The 15783-nt window shown below is 43.6% G+C and overlaps 1 protein-coding gene across 1 annotated transcript in view; it reads left to right on the plus strand.

The window, feature by feature from the left end:
- The window catches only part of LOC120027924 (eyes absent homolog 1-like), a 63746-nt gene that overhangs the window by 43782 nt on the left and 4181 nt on the right, over positions 1-15783 (plus strand). Inside the window, exon 11 of the mRNA XM_038973017.1 lies at positions 4089-4178. Within this exon, the coding sequence (XP_038828945.1) occupies positions 4089-4178 (90 nt within the window). The remainder of the gene's footprint in view (positions 1-4088; positions 4179-15783) is intronic.

The following is a 15783-nucleotide window of genomic DNA, read 5'->3' on the forward strand; positions in this document are numbered from 1 at the left end:
GGTGTGTCTTTAGGTGGTTTAACTCTTTAATCCCTCCCTCTGGTCCTCACACGCAAGAACACACACGCACGCACGCACACACACACACACACACACACACACACACACACACACACACACACACACACACACACACACACACACACACACACACACACACACACACACACACACACACACACACACACACACACACACACTGGTCTCGTAGCATTCGGCTGGTAAGCCTGCAACACACAGAGACCTTCCCACAACTAGCTATAGTCTCTGTGCCGTTGTTACTGCTGATTAGAAATGGAAGACTTTAAACAATAGAATAAAATACATTATGAAGTAATTGATTTCTGTGTTACAGTACATCAAAGTTTACAATGTAACCAAGCTTAGAGTAAGACACGGAAATACTATTATTAAAGAAAGAGCAAGAGCGAGAGAGAGACTTAAAGGAATATACGATTTCTCTGTGGCTTTTTTGCCAAGATACTGGTGAAATGTAGAAAATGATTTATGTATTTTAGGCGACGTATTCAGTGAAAAGTAAACGTTGTCCACTAGGATAAACACGTATCGTCAGAAACAGACGCAGCTTTGAGAAAGACTGATTTAAGGTTGAAAAGCATTTACTTTTTAAATGAATACTGTAGGACAGCACCTACTGTTATATATTAGAATCATATATATATTGATCCTTCTGGGAAACACTATCATCTTTTCTCTTTTTTGTGATAATGCATTTTTCCTCAATTTGTCTGGAGATGCTTTGCATTCGTTGCTGTCTGGTTTGAAAAGCCCATTGTCACTGGTTCATTAACTATTTAGAGCCCAGGTCTCTCTTCTCTCCGTATTATCTTACAGGCAGACAGGGCCGTCCATATCACCGTTACAGACAATATTACATTACAGAGGCGGAAAGAGGAGGGGGGGGGGGGGGAACACAATTTAGAATTAAGTGAAAAATTGCAATTATGTCTAAGATGTGGTGTATCAATATTATTTTTGCTTGAGAAGCACTCAGCTAGTATTAAAATGTATTTTTGAGGATAGAGATATTATTTTTTTGTGCCTCATTATCTTGATTACAAAAATAACACAATTAAATGATCGCAATTTATTTTGGGTAATTGTTAGATCAAATAACTATTCACATTATGTTAAGTTCTTCCAATGGTTTAGAAGGGAAACTTCAGGGGTGGTGGGGGGGGGGGGCAGTTGGTTGAAGTGTGTGTGTGTGTGTGTGTGTGTGTGTGTGTGTGTGTGTGTGTGTGTGTGTGTGTGTGTGTGTGTGTGTGTGTGTGTGTGTGTGTGTGTGTGTGTGTGTGTGTGCTTTACTGCAGCCAGCTAGATGACGCATCAACACAAGTATGTTTAGAATGGAGTATTTACGATAAGGTTACGACCCTGTCCTCGTCTATATCGCTCACCCCGCATCTAAGACGAGTTGCGCTGTTACTAAATTAATGAAACTCTCCCTCCTCTCTGCCTGGCTGTTCCGGAGGTTATTCTAGTCCCTCTTTAAGGTCGTAAAACAAAAGCAGAACTTTCTTTTAAATCTCTAGAATTTCTTCTTCTCTTTATGGGGTCGTAGTGTTCTGGAATTTAGGAGAATTCCAATGGTGTTAAAGTGTCGATATTTGACGAGACGAATCATCATCAATCATCATCAAATGCTATACATGTTCAGAAATGTTGGTAAATTAGGTTTTATTGTTTAAAGAAATTATGAAAGAGATTGGTGTGTGTTTTTTATTTTTTATATCTAATTATGGCATGGGGTTGTTCAATGACAGACATGTATTTGTTTAAAATCTTATCATTTTATGGTTTCATTTCAGAGAGAAAAATAATTATGTTTTGTAGCTAAATGCTATATATGCTATTTAGGTTCCTGAGTGGCGCAGCGGTCTAAGGCACAGAGCGGGAGTTCCATAGGGTGGCGCACAATTGGCCCAGCGTCGTCCGGGTTTGGGGAGGATTTGGCCGGGGCAGGCTGTTATTGTAAAATAAGAATCTGTTCTTAACTGACTTGCCTAGTTAAATAAAGGTAAAATAAAATAAATTAAAACATATATCTGCCTCATTCTCAGGTAAATAAGTAGTACTGCTAGGTTTCACACCGTCCAGTGTAATAAAAAACGACATTTTTAATAAATATCTGTACAAATGATGCGTTTGTGAAATCAATATTTAAAAAATAATAATAATAATAATAACTTAATTCAGTAATATGTGATCTGTATGTAAAACATTTACATTGGACATTTTAGTCATTTAGCAGATGCTCTTATACAGAGTTACTTACAGTAATTATCTTCGGATAGCTAGGTGAGACAACCACATATCACAGGCAAATATACAGGATCAAATAAACAGGATCAAATAAACAGGATCAAATATACAGGATCAAATAAACAGGATCAAATAAACAGGATCAAATAAACAGGATCAAATAAACAGGATCAAATATACAGGATCAAATATACAGGATCAAATAAACAGGATCAAATAAACAGGATCAAATAAACAGGATCAAATAAACAGGATCAAATATACAGGATCAAATATACAGGATCAAATAAACAGGATCAAATATACAGGATCAAATAAACAGGATCAAATAAACAGGATCAAATAAACAGGATCAAATATACAGGATCAAATAAACAGGATCAAATAAACAGGATCAAATAAACAGGATCAAATATACAGGATCAAATAAACAGGATCAAATAAACAGGATCAAATATACAGGATCAAATAAACAGGATCAAATAAACAGGATCAAATAAACAGGATCAAATAAACAGGATCAAATATACAGGATCAAATAAACAGGATAGGAACATCCCATTCCATCAAAACAATGGATATAATGTGTTTTGCAAAAAAAAACTAATGTTCATAAAATCTATTAATTATAAATCTGGAAATAGTCATATTTGACACACACACGAAGGTACCTATGATAATTTCTGATGAGAAAACACAAATATGAAGAAATGTGTTGACATGTCGTTTTGTAAATAAACTCTTCGGTTTATTATTAATGATCATTTATAAAATCAACATGTAATGCTCAGTGACTGTTGGCGCGTGTGTTTCTTTTGGTTTCTGTTGTAATGTTTAATATACAGTCGGATGGGCTAGTACTTCATTCATCCCAAAAGGAGAAAAAGGTGTTGCACCGGCCAATGATTACACAAAGAACACAACACCAATGATTACACAAAGAACACAACACCAATGATTACACAAAGAACACAACACCAATGATTACACAAAGAACACAACACCGATGATTACACAAAGAACACAACACCAATGATTACACAAAGAACACAACACCAATGATTACACAAAGAACACAACACCGATGATTACACAAAGAACACAACACCAATGATTACACAAAGAACACAACACCAATGATTACACAAAGAACACAACACCAATGATTACACAAAGAACACAACACCGATGATTACACAAAGAACACAACACCGATGATTACACAAAGAACACAACACCAATGATTACACAAAGAACACAACACCAATGATTACACAAAGAACACAACACCAATGATTACACAAAGAACACAACACCAATGATTACACAAAGAACACAACACCGATGATTACACAAAGAACACAACACCAATGATTACACAAAGAACACAACACCGATGATTACACAAAGAACACAACACCAATGATTACACAAAGAACACAACACCAATGATTACACAAAGAACACAACACCGATGATTACACAAAGAACACAACACCGATGATTACACAAAGAACACAACACCGATGATTACACAAAGAACACAACACCAATGATTACACAAAGAACACAACACCAATGATTACACAAAGAACACAACACCAATGATTACACAAAGAACACAACACCAATGATTACACAAAGAACACAACAAGGACACACACAGACACACAAAACAAAAAAAGCAGCACGTCATCAATGCGTCAATCTATTATATTTACAAGTAGCTGTATGATTACATATTTGATGATCCTTTGTCTCTATTGTGTTATTTGACATGATATTTTGATACTATGTTCCAGGATCCCCCGACGTCTGTGTCACTAGGACTGAGGATGGAAGAGATGATATTTAACTTGGCAGACACGCACTTATTCTTCAACGACTTGGAGGTACGTGGCAGAGTCTCTCTCTTTATTCTATACCTCTGAGCATTTTGTCCCCTTCTCTTCTTCTCTCTTCCTTCAAAACCCCTCAGACATCTTTTTCCAGAGAACTGACCTATAAGGGGACCCGGTCTCTCTCTCTCTCTGCACACATCCACGCACACACACCTCCCTCTCCTCCTCCTCCTCCTCCCTCTCCTCCTCCCTCTCCTCCTCCCCTTCCTCCTCCTCCTCCTCCTCCCTCTCCTCCCCTTCCTCCTCCTTCTCCTCTTCCTCCTCCTCCTCCCTCTCCTCCTCCTCCTCCTCCTCCCTCTCCTCCTCCTCCCTCTCCTCTCCTCCCCTTCCTCCTCCTCCTCCTCCCTCTCCTCCCCTTCCTCCTCCTCCTCCTCCCTCTCCTCCCCTTCCTCGTCCTTCTCCTCCTTCTCCTCCTCCTCTCCTCTCCTCCTCCTCCTCCTCCTCCTCCTCCTCTTATACCTAGATGAGTTTAGCAGTTGTTTTCTTTGCTGTAATATTTAAGAACCGTTCTGAGATGGAGTCACAACATGAGTGTAGACATTACATTACCAGCTATAGACCAGGTCCATCAGTAGTGTAGACATTACATTACCAGCTACAGACCAGGTCCATCAGTAGTGTAGACATTACATTACATTACCAGCTACAGACCAGGTCCATCAGTAGTGTAGACATTACATTACATTACCAACTACAGACCAGGTCCATCAGTAGTGTAGACATTACATTACATTACATTACCAGCTACAGACCAGGTCCATCAGTAGTGTAGACATTACATTATATTACAGGCTACAGACCAGGTCCATCAGTAGTGTAGACATTACATTACATTACCAACTACAGACCAGGTCCATCAGTAGTGTAGACATTACATTACATTACATTACCAGCTACAGACCAGGTCCATCAGTAGTGTAGACATTACATTATATTACAGGCTACAGACCAGGTCCATCAGTAGTGTAGACATTACATTACATTACCAACTACAGACCAGGTCCATCAGTAGTGTAGACATTACATTACATTACATTACCAGCTACAGACCAGGCCCATCAGTAGTGTAGACATTACATTACATTACATTACCAGCTACAGACCAGGTCCATCAGTAGTGTAGACATTACATTACATTACATTACCAGCTACAGACCAGGTCCATCAGTAGTGTAGACATTACATTACATTACCAACTACAGACCAGGTCCATCAGTAGTGTAGACATTACATTACATTACCAGCTACAGACCAGGTCCATCAGTAGTGTAGACATTACATTACATTACATTACCATCTACAGACCAGGTCCATCAGTAGTGTAGACATTACATTACATTACCAGCTACAGACCAGGTCCATCAGTAGTGTAGACATTATATTACCAGCTACAGACCAGGTCCATCAGTAGTGTAGACATTACATTACATTACATTACCAACTACAGACCAGGTCCATCAGTAGTGTAGACAATACATTACATTACCATCTACAGACCAGGTCCATCAGTAGTGTGGACATTACATTACATTACCAGCTACAGACCAGGTCCATCAGTAGTGTAGACATTACATTACATTACCAGCTACAGACCAGGTACATCAGTAGTGTAGACATTACATTACATTACCAGCTACAGACCAGGTCCATCAGTAGTGTAGACATTACATTACATTACCAGCTACAGACCAGGTCCATCAGTAGTGTAGACATTACATTACATTACCAGCTACAGACCAGGTCCATCAGTAGTGTAGACATTACATTACCAACTATAGACCAGGTCCATCAGTAGTGTAGACATTACATTACAGGCTACAGACCAGGTCCATCAGTAGTGTAGACATTACATTACATTACCAGCTACAGACCAGGTCCATCAGTAGTGTAGACATTACATTACCAACTATAGACCAGGTCCATCAGTAGTGTAGACATTACATTACCAGCTACAGACCAGGTCCATCAGTAGTGTAGACATTACATTACATTACCAACTATAGACCAGGTCCATCAGTAGTGTAGACATTACATTACCAGCTACAGACCAGGTCCATCAGTAGTGTAGACATTACATTACCAGCTACAGACCAGGTCCATCAGTAGTGTAGACATTCCATTACCAGCTACAGACCAGGTCCATCAGTAGTGTAGACATTACATTACATTACCAGCTACAGACCAGGTCCATCAGTAGTGTAGACATTACATTACATTACTAGCTACAGACCAGGTCCATCAGTAGTGTAGACATTACATTACCAGCTACAGACCAGGTCCATCAGTAGTGTAGACATTACATTACATTACCAGCTATAGACCAGGTACATCAGTAGTGTAGACATTACATTACCAGCTACAGACCAGGTCCATCAGTAGTGTAGACATTACATTACATTACCAGCTACAGACCAGGCCCATCAGTAGTGTAGACATTACATTACCAGCTACAGACCAGGTCCATCAGTAGTGTAAACATTACATTACATTACATTACCAGCTACAGACCAGGTCCATCAGTAGTGTAGACATTACATTACATTACCAGCTACAGACCAGGTCCATCAGTAGTGTAGACATTACATTACATTACCAGCTACAGACCAGGTCCATCAGTAGTGTAGACATTACATTACATTACAGGCTACAGACCAGGTCCATCAGTAGAGTAGACATTACATTACATTACCAGCTACAGACCAGGTCCATCAGTAGTGTAGACATTACATTACATTACCAGCTACAGACCAGGTCCATCAGTAGTGTAGACATTATATTACAGGCTACAGACCAGGTCCATCAGTAGTGTAGACATTACATTACCAGCTACAGACCAGGTCCATCAGTAGTGTAGACATTACATTACATTACAGGCTACAGACCAGGTCCATCAGTAGTGTAGACATTATATTACAGGCTACAGACCAGGTCAATCAGTAGTGTAGACATTACATTACATTACCAGCTACAGACCAGGTCCATCAGTAGTGTAGACATTACATTACATTACAGGCTACAGACCAGGTCCATTAAAGTTTTAGCTAAAGCATCAACAACCATTTAATAGCTGGGAGCCAATTGAGCCCAGTTCTCAGTTACCAGGCCCAAGGGACACTATGAATTTTACATGTGCTGTCTGTCTCTCAGTCTCAGTCATCATTCCTGGGTCGGTCGGGAGCCCTCGTTCCTGACCGACCCCTCTTCTCTCCCATAGCAACTGAGGAAATGTGTCTCTAGTGTTTCTCTCTCTACATCTCCTCTCCTCTCCCTCTCTCTACTGTCCTCTCCTCTGCTCCCCTCTCTCTACTCTCCCTCTCTCTACATCTCCTCTGCTCCCCTCTCTCTACTCTCCCTCTCTCTACATCTCCTCTCCCTCTCTCTCTCCTCTCATCTCCCTCTCTCTACTGTCCTCTCCTCTGCTCCCCTCTCTCTCCTCTCCTCTCCCTCTCTCTACATCTCCTCTCCTCTGCTCCCCTCTCTCTCATCTCCTCTCCCTCTCTCTACATCTCCTCTCCTTTGCTCCCTTCTCTCTCCTCTCCCTCTCTCTACATCTCCTCTCCTCTGCTCCCCTCTCTCTCCTCTCCTCTCTCTACATCTCATCTGCTCTCTCTACATCTCTTCTCTTCTCTCTACATCTCCTCTCCTCTACTCCCATCTCTCTCCTCTCCTCTCCCTCTCTTTACATCTCCTCTCCTCTGCTCCCCTCTCTCTCCTCTCCTCTCCTCTCTCTACATCTCATCTGCTATCTCTACATCTCATCTGCTCTCTCTACATCTCATCTGCTCTCTCCACATCTCATCTGCTATCTCTACATCTCATCTCCTCTCTCTACATCTCATCTGCTCTCTGCAACTCCTCTCCTCTGCTCCCCTCTCTCTCCTGTCCTCTCCCTCTCTCTCCTGTCCTCTCCCTCTCTCTACTGTCCTCTCTCTACATCTCATCTCCCTCTCCTCTTCTCTCCCTGTCTGTCTCTTTCACTCTCTCTCTCTCCCGCCCTCTATCTTTCTCTGGGCCGGTGAATTTGACACCCGTGACCCAGGACTTTCCATTGGCTCTGGTCAACAGTAGTGCACTATATAGGGAATAGGGTACCATTTGGGACGGAGCCTCAGTGTACTGCTCCAGGCTGACCACCCCTCTCAGCAGAGGAAATGTTTGGTTTGATATTTAAGCCTGAAGAGAGCTGTGGCCGGTCTGCCAAACCGTATTAGTCACCAGCATGTTCTGGGTAAGAAAGAGAGAAAAAAGGGAGAGAGGGTAGAAAAGAGAGGAATATGAAGGGAGGGAGAGAGAGAGAGAGAGAGAGAGAGAGAAATAACATGTTTGTTTTCCCTCTGTCAGACAGCCAAAGGAGTAGAGTGACTGAGAGATTACAAACACAGTCGTCGTGATCAAAGTAATTGGCTGGTTAAATATTTCCTTATGCTTTCGCCCAATCACTACAATCCAGAAAAACTGCACTTTCTTTTAATAGATGTGCCCCAATCATTTGCAAAAATGGCAGTTTGTGACAAAAGCTTCAATATGTTATTTCTTCCAACATCTGTCCTGTGTTGGCAGTTCAACCGTTCGCTGCTTATAAAATGGTTTGAATGTGCGATGCATATTTTCCTCTGATCTATCTCAACTAAGGACGTTATGCCTTTTGGTTTTGCCACTTTAAAGTCCTGAGTTTTTACATGGGTACTCATTTTCATCTCCCATCTCCAACATCTACCTGTTGATTCGCCTGTTTCCCCACGGTTATCATCAACGTAGGCCCCTGCAGTGGGAGTGTTAATGCTTTGTGTACCACCCAAATGACACCCTATTTGACCCAGATACTTTGTGTGTATGTATTGTGTGTGCCTTTTTAAAATGTACGTACTTCTGTCCTTGAGCTGTTCTTGTCTATTGATGTTCTGTATTATGTCATTATGTCATTCTGTATTATGTTTCATGTTCTGTGTGGAACCCAGGAAGAGTAGCTGCCTCTTTTGCAACAGCTAATGGGGATCCTAGTAAAATACCAAATACCAAATATTCCCTATATAGTGCACTACTTTATAACCTGCCAGGGACTGCGGTTGAAAATTAGCCGGCTGGCTGAAACCGGCACTTTTACTGAAACGTTGATTAATGTGCACTGTCCCTGTAAAAAAATAACATAAACTCAAACTTTGGATACTGCCAATGTCCTGGTCAAAAGTAGTGCACTATATAGTAAATGGGCTCTGGTCAAAAGTAGTGCACTATATAGTAAATGGGCTCTGGTCAAAAGTAGTGCACTATATAGTAAATGGGCCTTGGTCAAAAGTAGTGCACTATATAGTAAATGGGCTCTGGTCAAAAGTAGTGCACTATATAGTAAATGGGCAATGGTCAAAAGTAGTGCACTATATAGTAAATGGACCCTGGTCAAAAGTAGTGCTCTATATAGTAAATGGGCCCTGGTCAAAAGTAGTGCACTATATAGTAAATGGGCTCTGGTCAAAAATAGTGCACTATATAGTAAATGGACCCTGGTCAAAAGTAGTGCTCTATATAGTAAATGGGCCCTGGTCAAAAGTAGTGCACTATATAGTAAATGGGCTCTGGTCAAAAATAGTGCACTATATAGTAAATGGACCCTGGTCAAAAGTAGTGCACTATATAGTAAATGGGCCCTGGTCAAAAGTAGTGCACTATATAGTAAATGGGCTCTGGTCAAAAGTAGTGCACTATATAGTAAATGGGCCCTGGTCAAAAGTAGTGCTCTATATAGTAAATGGGCCCTGGTCAAAAGTAGTGCACTATATAGTAAATGGGCTCTGGTCAAAAATAGTGCACTATATAGTAAATGGACCCTGGTCAAAAGTAGTGCACTATATAGTAAATGGGCCCTGGTCAAAAGTAGTGCACTATATAGTAAATGGGCTCTGGTCAAAAGTAGTGCACTATATAGTAAATGGGCCCTGGTCAAAAGTAGTGCACTATATAGTAAATGGACCCTGGTCAAAAGTAGTGCTCTATATAGTAAATGGGCTCTGGTCAAAAGTAGTGCACTATATAGTAAATGGGCAATGGTCAAAAGTAGTGCACTATATAGTAAATGGACCCTGGTCAAAAGTAGTGCTCTATATAGTAAATGGGCCCTGGTCAAAAGTAGTGCACTATATAGTAAATGGGCTCTGGTCAAAAATAGTGCACTATATAGTAAATGGACCCTGGTCAAAAGTAGTGCACTATATAGTAAATGGGCCCTGGTCAAAAGTAGTGCACTATATAGTAAATGGGCTCTGGTCAAAAGTAGTGCACTATATAGTAAATGGGCCCTGGTCAAAAGTAGTGCACTATATAGTAAATGGGCTCTGGTCAAAAGTAGTGCACTATATAGGGAATAATTTGCCATTTGGGATTGTTCCTGTCAGTTGTCAATTCACAACGAGGCCTGCATGACGTTTCCTCTTTCTTTCGCTCTGATTTACAAACAGCTGTAGCTAAATAGAGGTCCACTATGAATCCCAGATAACCAGGTAGCAGCTAACTAAGCAGCCAGGCAGCAGCTAACCAAGTAGCCAGGCAACAGCAGCAGCAGCTAACCAAGTAGCCAGGCAACAGCTAACCAAGCAGCCAAGCAGCAGCAGCTAACCAAGCAGCCAGGCAACAGCTAACCAAGCAGCCTGGCAGCAGCAGCAGCAGCTAACTAAGCAGCCAGGCAACAGCTAACCAAGCAGCCAAGCAGCAGCAGCTAACCAAGCAGCCAGGCAGCAGCTAACCAAGCAGCCAGGCAGCAGCTAACCAAGCAGCCAGGCAGCAGCTAACCAAGCAGCCAGGCAACAGCTAACCAAGCAGCCAGGCAGCAGCTAACCAAGCAGCCAGGCAGCAGCAGCAGCAGCTAACCAAGTAGCCAGGCAACAGCTAACCAAGTAGCCAGGCAACAGCTAACCAAGTAGCCAGGCAACAGCTAACCAAGCAGCCAGGCAGCAGCTAACCAAGCAGCCAGGCAGCAGCAGCTAACCAAGCAGCCAGGCAGCAGCTAACCAAGCAGACAGTCAACAGCTAACCAAGCAGCCAGGCAACAGCTAACCAAGTAGCCAGGCAACAGCAGCAGCAGCTAACTAAGCAGCCAGGCAACAGCTAACCAAGCAGCCAAGCAGCAGCAGCTAACCAAGCAGCCAGGCAACAGCTAACCAAGCAGCCTGGCAGCAGCAGCTAACCAAGCAGCCAGGCAGCAGCTAACCAAGCAGCCAGGCAGCAGCTAACCAAGCAGCCAGGCAGCAGCTAACCAAGCAGCCAGGCAGCAGCTAACCAAGCAGCCAGGCAACAGCTAACCAAGCAGCCAGGCAGCAGCTAACCAAGCAGCCAGGCAGCAGCAGCAGCAGCTAACCAAGTAGCCAGGCAACAGCTAACCAAGTAGCCAGGCAACAGCTAACCAAGTAGCCAGGCAACAGCTAACCAAGCAGCCAGGCAGCAGCTAACCAAGCAGCCAGGCAGCAGCAGCTAACCAAGCAGCCAGGCAACAGCTAACCAAGCAGCCAGGCAGCAGCTAACCAAGCAGCCAGGCAGCAGCTAACCAAGCAGCCAGGCAGCAGCTAACCAAGCAGCCAGGCAGCAGCTAACCAAGTAGCCAGGCAGCAGCAGCTAACCAAGCTGCCAGGCAGCAGCAGCAGCTAACCAAGCAGCCAGGCAGCAGCAGCAGCTAACCAAGCAGCCAGGCAGCCAGGCAGCAGCTAACCAAGCAGCCAGGCAGCAGCAGCAGCTAACCAAGCAGCCAGGCAACAGCTAACCAAGCAGCCAGGCAGCCAGGCAGCAGCTAACCAAGCAGCCAGGCAGCAGCAGCAGCTAACCAAGCAGCCAGGCAGCAGCTAACCAAGCAGCCAGGCAGCAGCAGCAGTTATGTATTTAAGCATGTGCAGAAATGCATATGGTCCATCTAATTTAGTCAGCACCATAAAGAGATGCCCCAGAGGCAGTACAGCAACACAGGTGCAGGGTTAATGGCTGTGACTGTGGGGGTGTGGGGGGGTGCAGTGTGTTCCTCCCTAGTGAAAATCATTCAGTGTGAGTGTGTGTGTGTGTGAATGGAGGTTGGTCTGTATTATAGTATTCATTCCTTCTCTTTTTTTCTCCTGGTTTGAGAGGCAATATTTCACCTATGTTTATTCTTAGGTAATAAATATATACTAAATTAACCCACAGAGATGTACGGCCATTTGAGATTGAATCTACCTCACAGCACCGTATCTAAATTAACCCACAGAGATGTACGGACATAATGAAATAATGCAAATGTTTACATCATAATTCCCCCCCCCCCTCCCCCTTTATTTAACTAGGCAAGTCAGTTAAGAACCAATTCTTATTTTCGATGACGGCCTAGGAACAGTGGGTTAACTGCCTTGTTCAGGGGCAGAACAACATATTTCTACCTTGCCAGCTCAGGGATTCAATCTAGCAACCTTTAATTTACTAGTCCAACACTCTAACCACTAGGCTACCTGTCACCTCTACACTCTAACCGCTAGACTACCTGTCGCCTCTACACTCTAACCACTAGGTTACCTGTCGCCTCTACACTCTAACCACTAGGCTACCTGCCACCTCTACACTCTAACCACTAGGCTACTTGCCACCTCTACGCTCTAACCACTAGGCTACCTGTCGCCTCTACACTCTAACCACTAGGCTACCTGCCACCTCTACACTCTAACCACTAGGCTACCTGCCACCTCTACACTCTAACCACTAGGCTACTTGCCACCTCTACGCTCTAACCACTAGGCTACTTGCCACCTCTACACTCTAACCACTAGGCTACCTGTCGCCTCTACACTCTAACCACTAGGCTACCTGCCACCTCTACACTCTAACCACTAGGCTACCTGCCACCTCTACACTCTAACCACTAGGCTACTTGCCACCTCTACGCTCTAACCACTAGGCTACCTGCCACCTCTACACTCTAACCACTAGGCTACCCGCCACCTCTACACTCTAACCACTAGGCTACCTGCCACCTCTACACTCTAACCACTAGGCTACCTGCCACCTCTACACTCTAACCACTAGGCTACCCGCCACCTCTACACTCTAACCACCAGGCTACCTGCCACCTCTACACTCTAACCACCAGGCTACCTGCCACCTCTACACTCTAACCACCAGGCTACCTACCACCTCTACACTCTAACCACTAGGCTACCTGCCACCTCTACACTCTAACCACTAGGCTACCTGCCACCTCTACACTCTAACCACTAGGCTACCTGCCACCTCTACACTCTAACCACTAGGCTACCTGCCACCTCTACACTCTAACCACTAGGCTACCTGCCACCTCTACACTCTAACCACTAGGCTACCCGCTGCCCCAAATAAGAATAGTGTTGACGTAACTAATGTACAGAATGTACTGTAATGTGTAACTCTCTGTAGGTCTTGGAAATTATCCACAAATTGTTGTTATAGAGATAAATTCAATATAAATTCTGCATTTTTATTCATGTAGAAAATATATTTAGCTGATAATGAACCTTTTATTTATGTTGTTAGTTTTCCCCTGATCAAATGAACATATTTGTTAACAATAACTGTGTAAATCTGGTACACTAATGAAAAACCCATGAAGGTCTTGTACATTAGAGAGGCTATTGGTGCAGTGACTCTGTGTGGTGTATTAGAGAGGCTATTGGTGCAGTGACTCCTGTGTGGTGTATTAGAGAGACTATTGGTGCAGTGACTCTGTGTGGTGTATTAGAGAGACTATTGGTGCAGTGACTCTGTGTGGTGTATTAGAGAGACTATTGGTGCAGTGACTCCTGTGTGGTGTATTAGAGAGACTATTGGTGCAGTGACTCTGTGTGGTGTATTAGAGAGGCTATTGGTGCAGTGACTCTGTGGTGTATTAGAGAGACTATTGGTGCAGTGACTCCTGTGTGGTGTATTAGAGAGGCTATTGGTGCAGTGACTCTGTGTGGTGTATTAGAGAGACTATTGGTGCAGTGACTCTGTGTGGTGTATTAGAGAGGCTATTGGTGCAGTGACTCTGTGGTGTATTAGAGAGACTATTGGTGCAGTGACTCTGTGTGGTGTATTAGAGAGACTATTGGTGCAGTGACTCCTGTGTGGTGTATTAGAGAGACTATTGGTGCAGTGACTCTGTGTGGTGTATTAGAGAGGACTATTGGTGCAGTGCTCTGTGTGGTGTATTAGAGAGACGTTGGGTTGGGTTAGGGCTGGTTTAGGACTGGGTTGGGCGAGGTTAGGGTTGGGTTAGGGCTGGTTTAGGCTTAGTTTAGGGTTGGGTTGGGTGAGAACTGGGGTTGGGTGAGGGCTGAGCTGGACTGGGTTAGGGTTGGGTTGGGTGAGGACTGGACTGAGGTTGGGTGAGGGCTGGACTGGACTGGGTTAAGGTTGGGCTGGGTTAGGGTTGGGTTGGGTGAGGGCTGGGCTGGACTGGGTTAGGGATGGGTTGGGTGAGGGCTGGACTGAGGTTGGGTGAGGGCTGGGCTGGACTGGGTCAGGGCTGGGTTAGTGTTGGGTTGGGCTTGGCTGGGCTGGTCGTCACAGCTGCAAATGTAGGCCGGCCTGAGGAGAGTCAGTGACAGGAACTACCGGTTTGAGGTGAAGAATTGACTCAAATTATTAATATTCTTAATGAAGTTTAACTGAACGTGTTTTGAAGTCAAACTCTGTCTTCTAAGTTTTATTTCACTTGACGTTTGAGTGAAATAGATACTGAGCCGTTGTACTCCATAGTCAGGCAGTCAACTCTCTTGCAGATTAAACACATTTTATTGTCAGTCCAACCTCCCAAACACTTTGGCAGTTAGGTTGAGTGACATCAATGAGCTTCCTCTCCCAAGCTCATTGAAACCAAAATGGCCATTTCTTCCCACTGTGTTCTTCTGTGTTCTCAAGATGCCTACCTTTACCAATAGGTTTTAACCATAGAGGCAGAACAATCACCAGGCCAGTGAATGAGACAGTCCCAAAGGGGCACCCTATTCCCTGCATTCCTCCAATGGACTTTGGTCAAAAGTAGTGCACTATATAGGGAATAGGATACCCATTTGGGATGCAATCTGAGTTAGAACCTTTCAATTACCTGCCGACCATCTTTCTGATGGCTCCCATTCAACTCAACAGGCCCTCTAATTGGTCAGAACGGCCCTACCTGTTCTATTCCACGTCCAAAAATGGACTATTCATCCGGTTTGTTACCTAGGCAACTGGAAGTTTTCTGTGACCTATAAAAAGTTTATACTCCTGTAACTGATACATACACGTTTGGGCGGTTGGTTGTTTGTTACCATGGCAGGCTAGCTGGGCTATTTATAGGTCGTTTCCCATCTAGCTGGTACTACCAGGCACAGACAACATGATCACTTACAGATAGCAAAATAATCCTGCGGTAACAAGATTTGAACATTTAGTCCATCATGTTTCCTCATCGGTGGTTAGGCTATTAGCTGGACAAAAGTAGGTTACATGAAAAGTGCAATACTGTTTAATATAACCACGTGTTAGTGTGGGTTTTCAGTTCATTTATTTACATTTTACATTTTAGTCATTTAGCAGACGCTCTTATCCAGAGCGACTTACAGTAGAGTGCATATCGCCCGTCGCGCTCTGC

The sequence above is a fragment of the Salvelinus namaycush genome, chromosome 33 (genome assembly GCF_016432855.1).
Source record: "Salvelinus namaycush isolate Seneca chromosome 33, SaNama_1.0, whole genome shotgun sequence".
Lineage (NCBI taxonomy): Eukaryota > Metazoa > Chordata > Actinopteri > Salmoniformes > Salmonidae > Salvelinus > Salvelinus namaycush.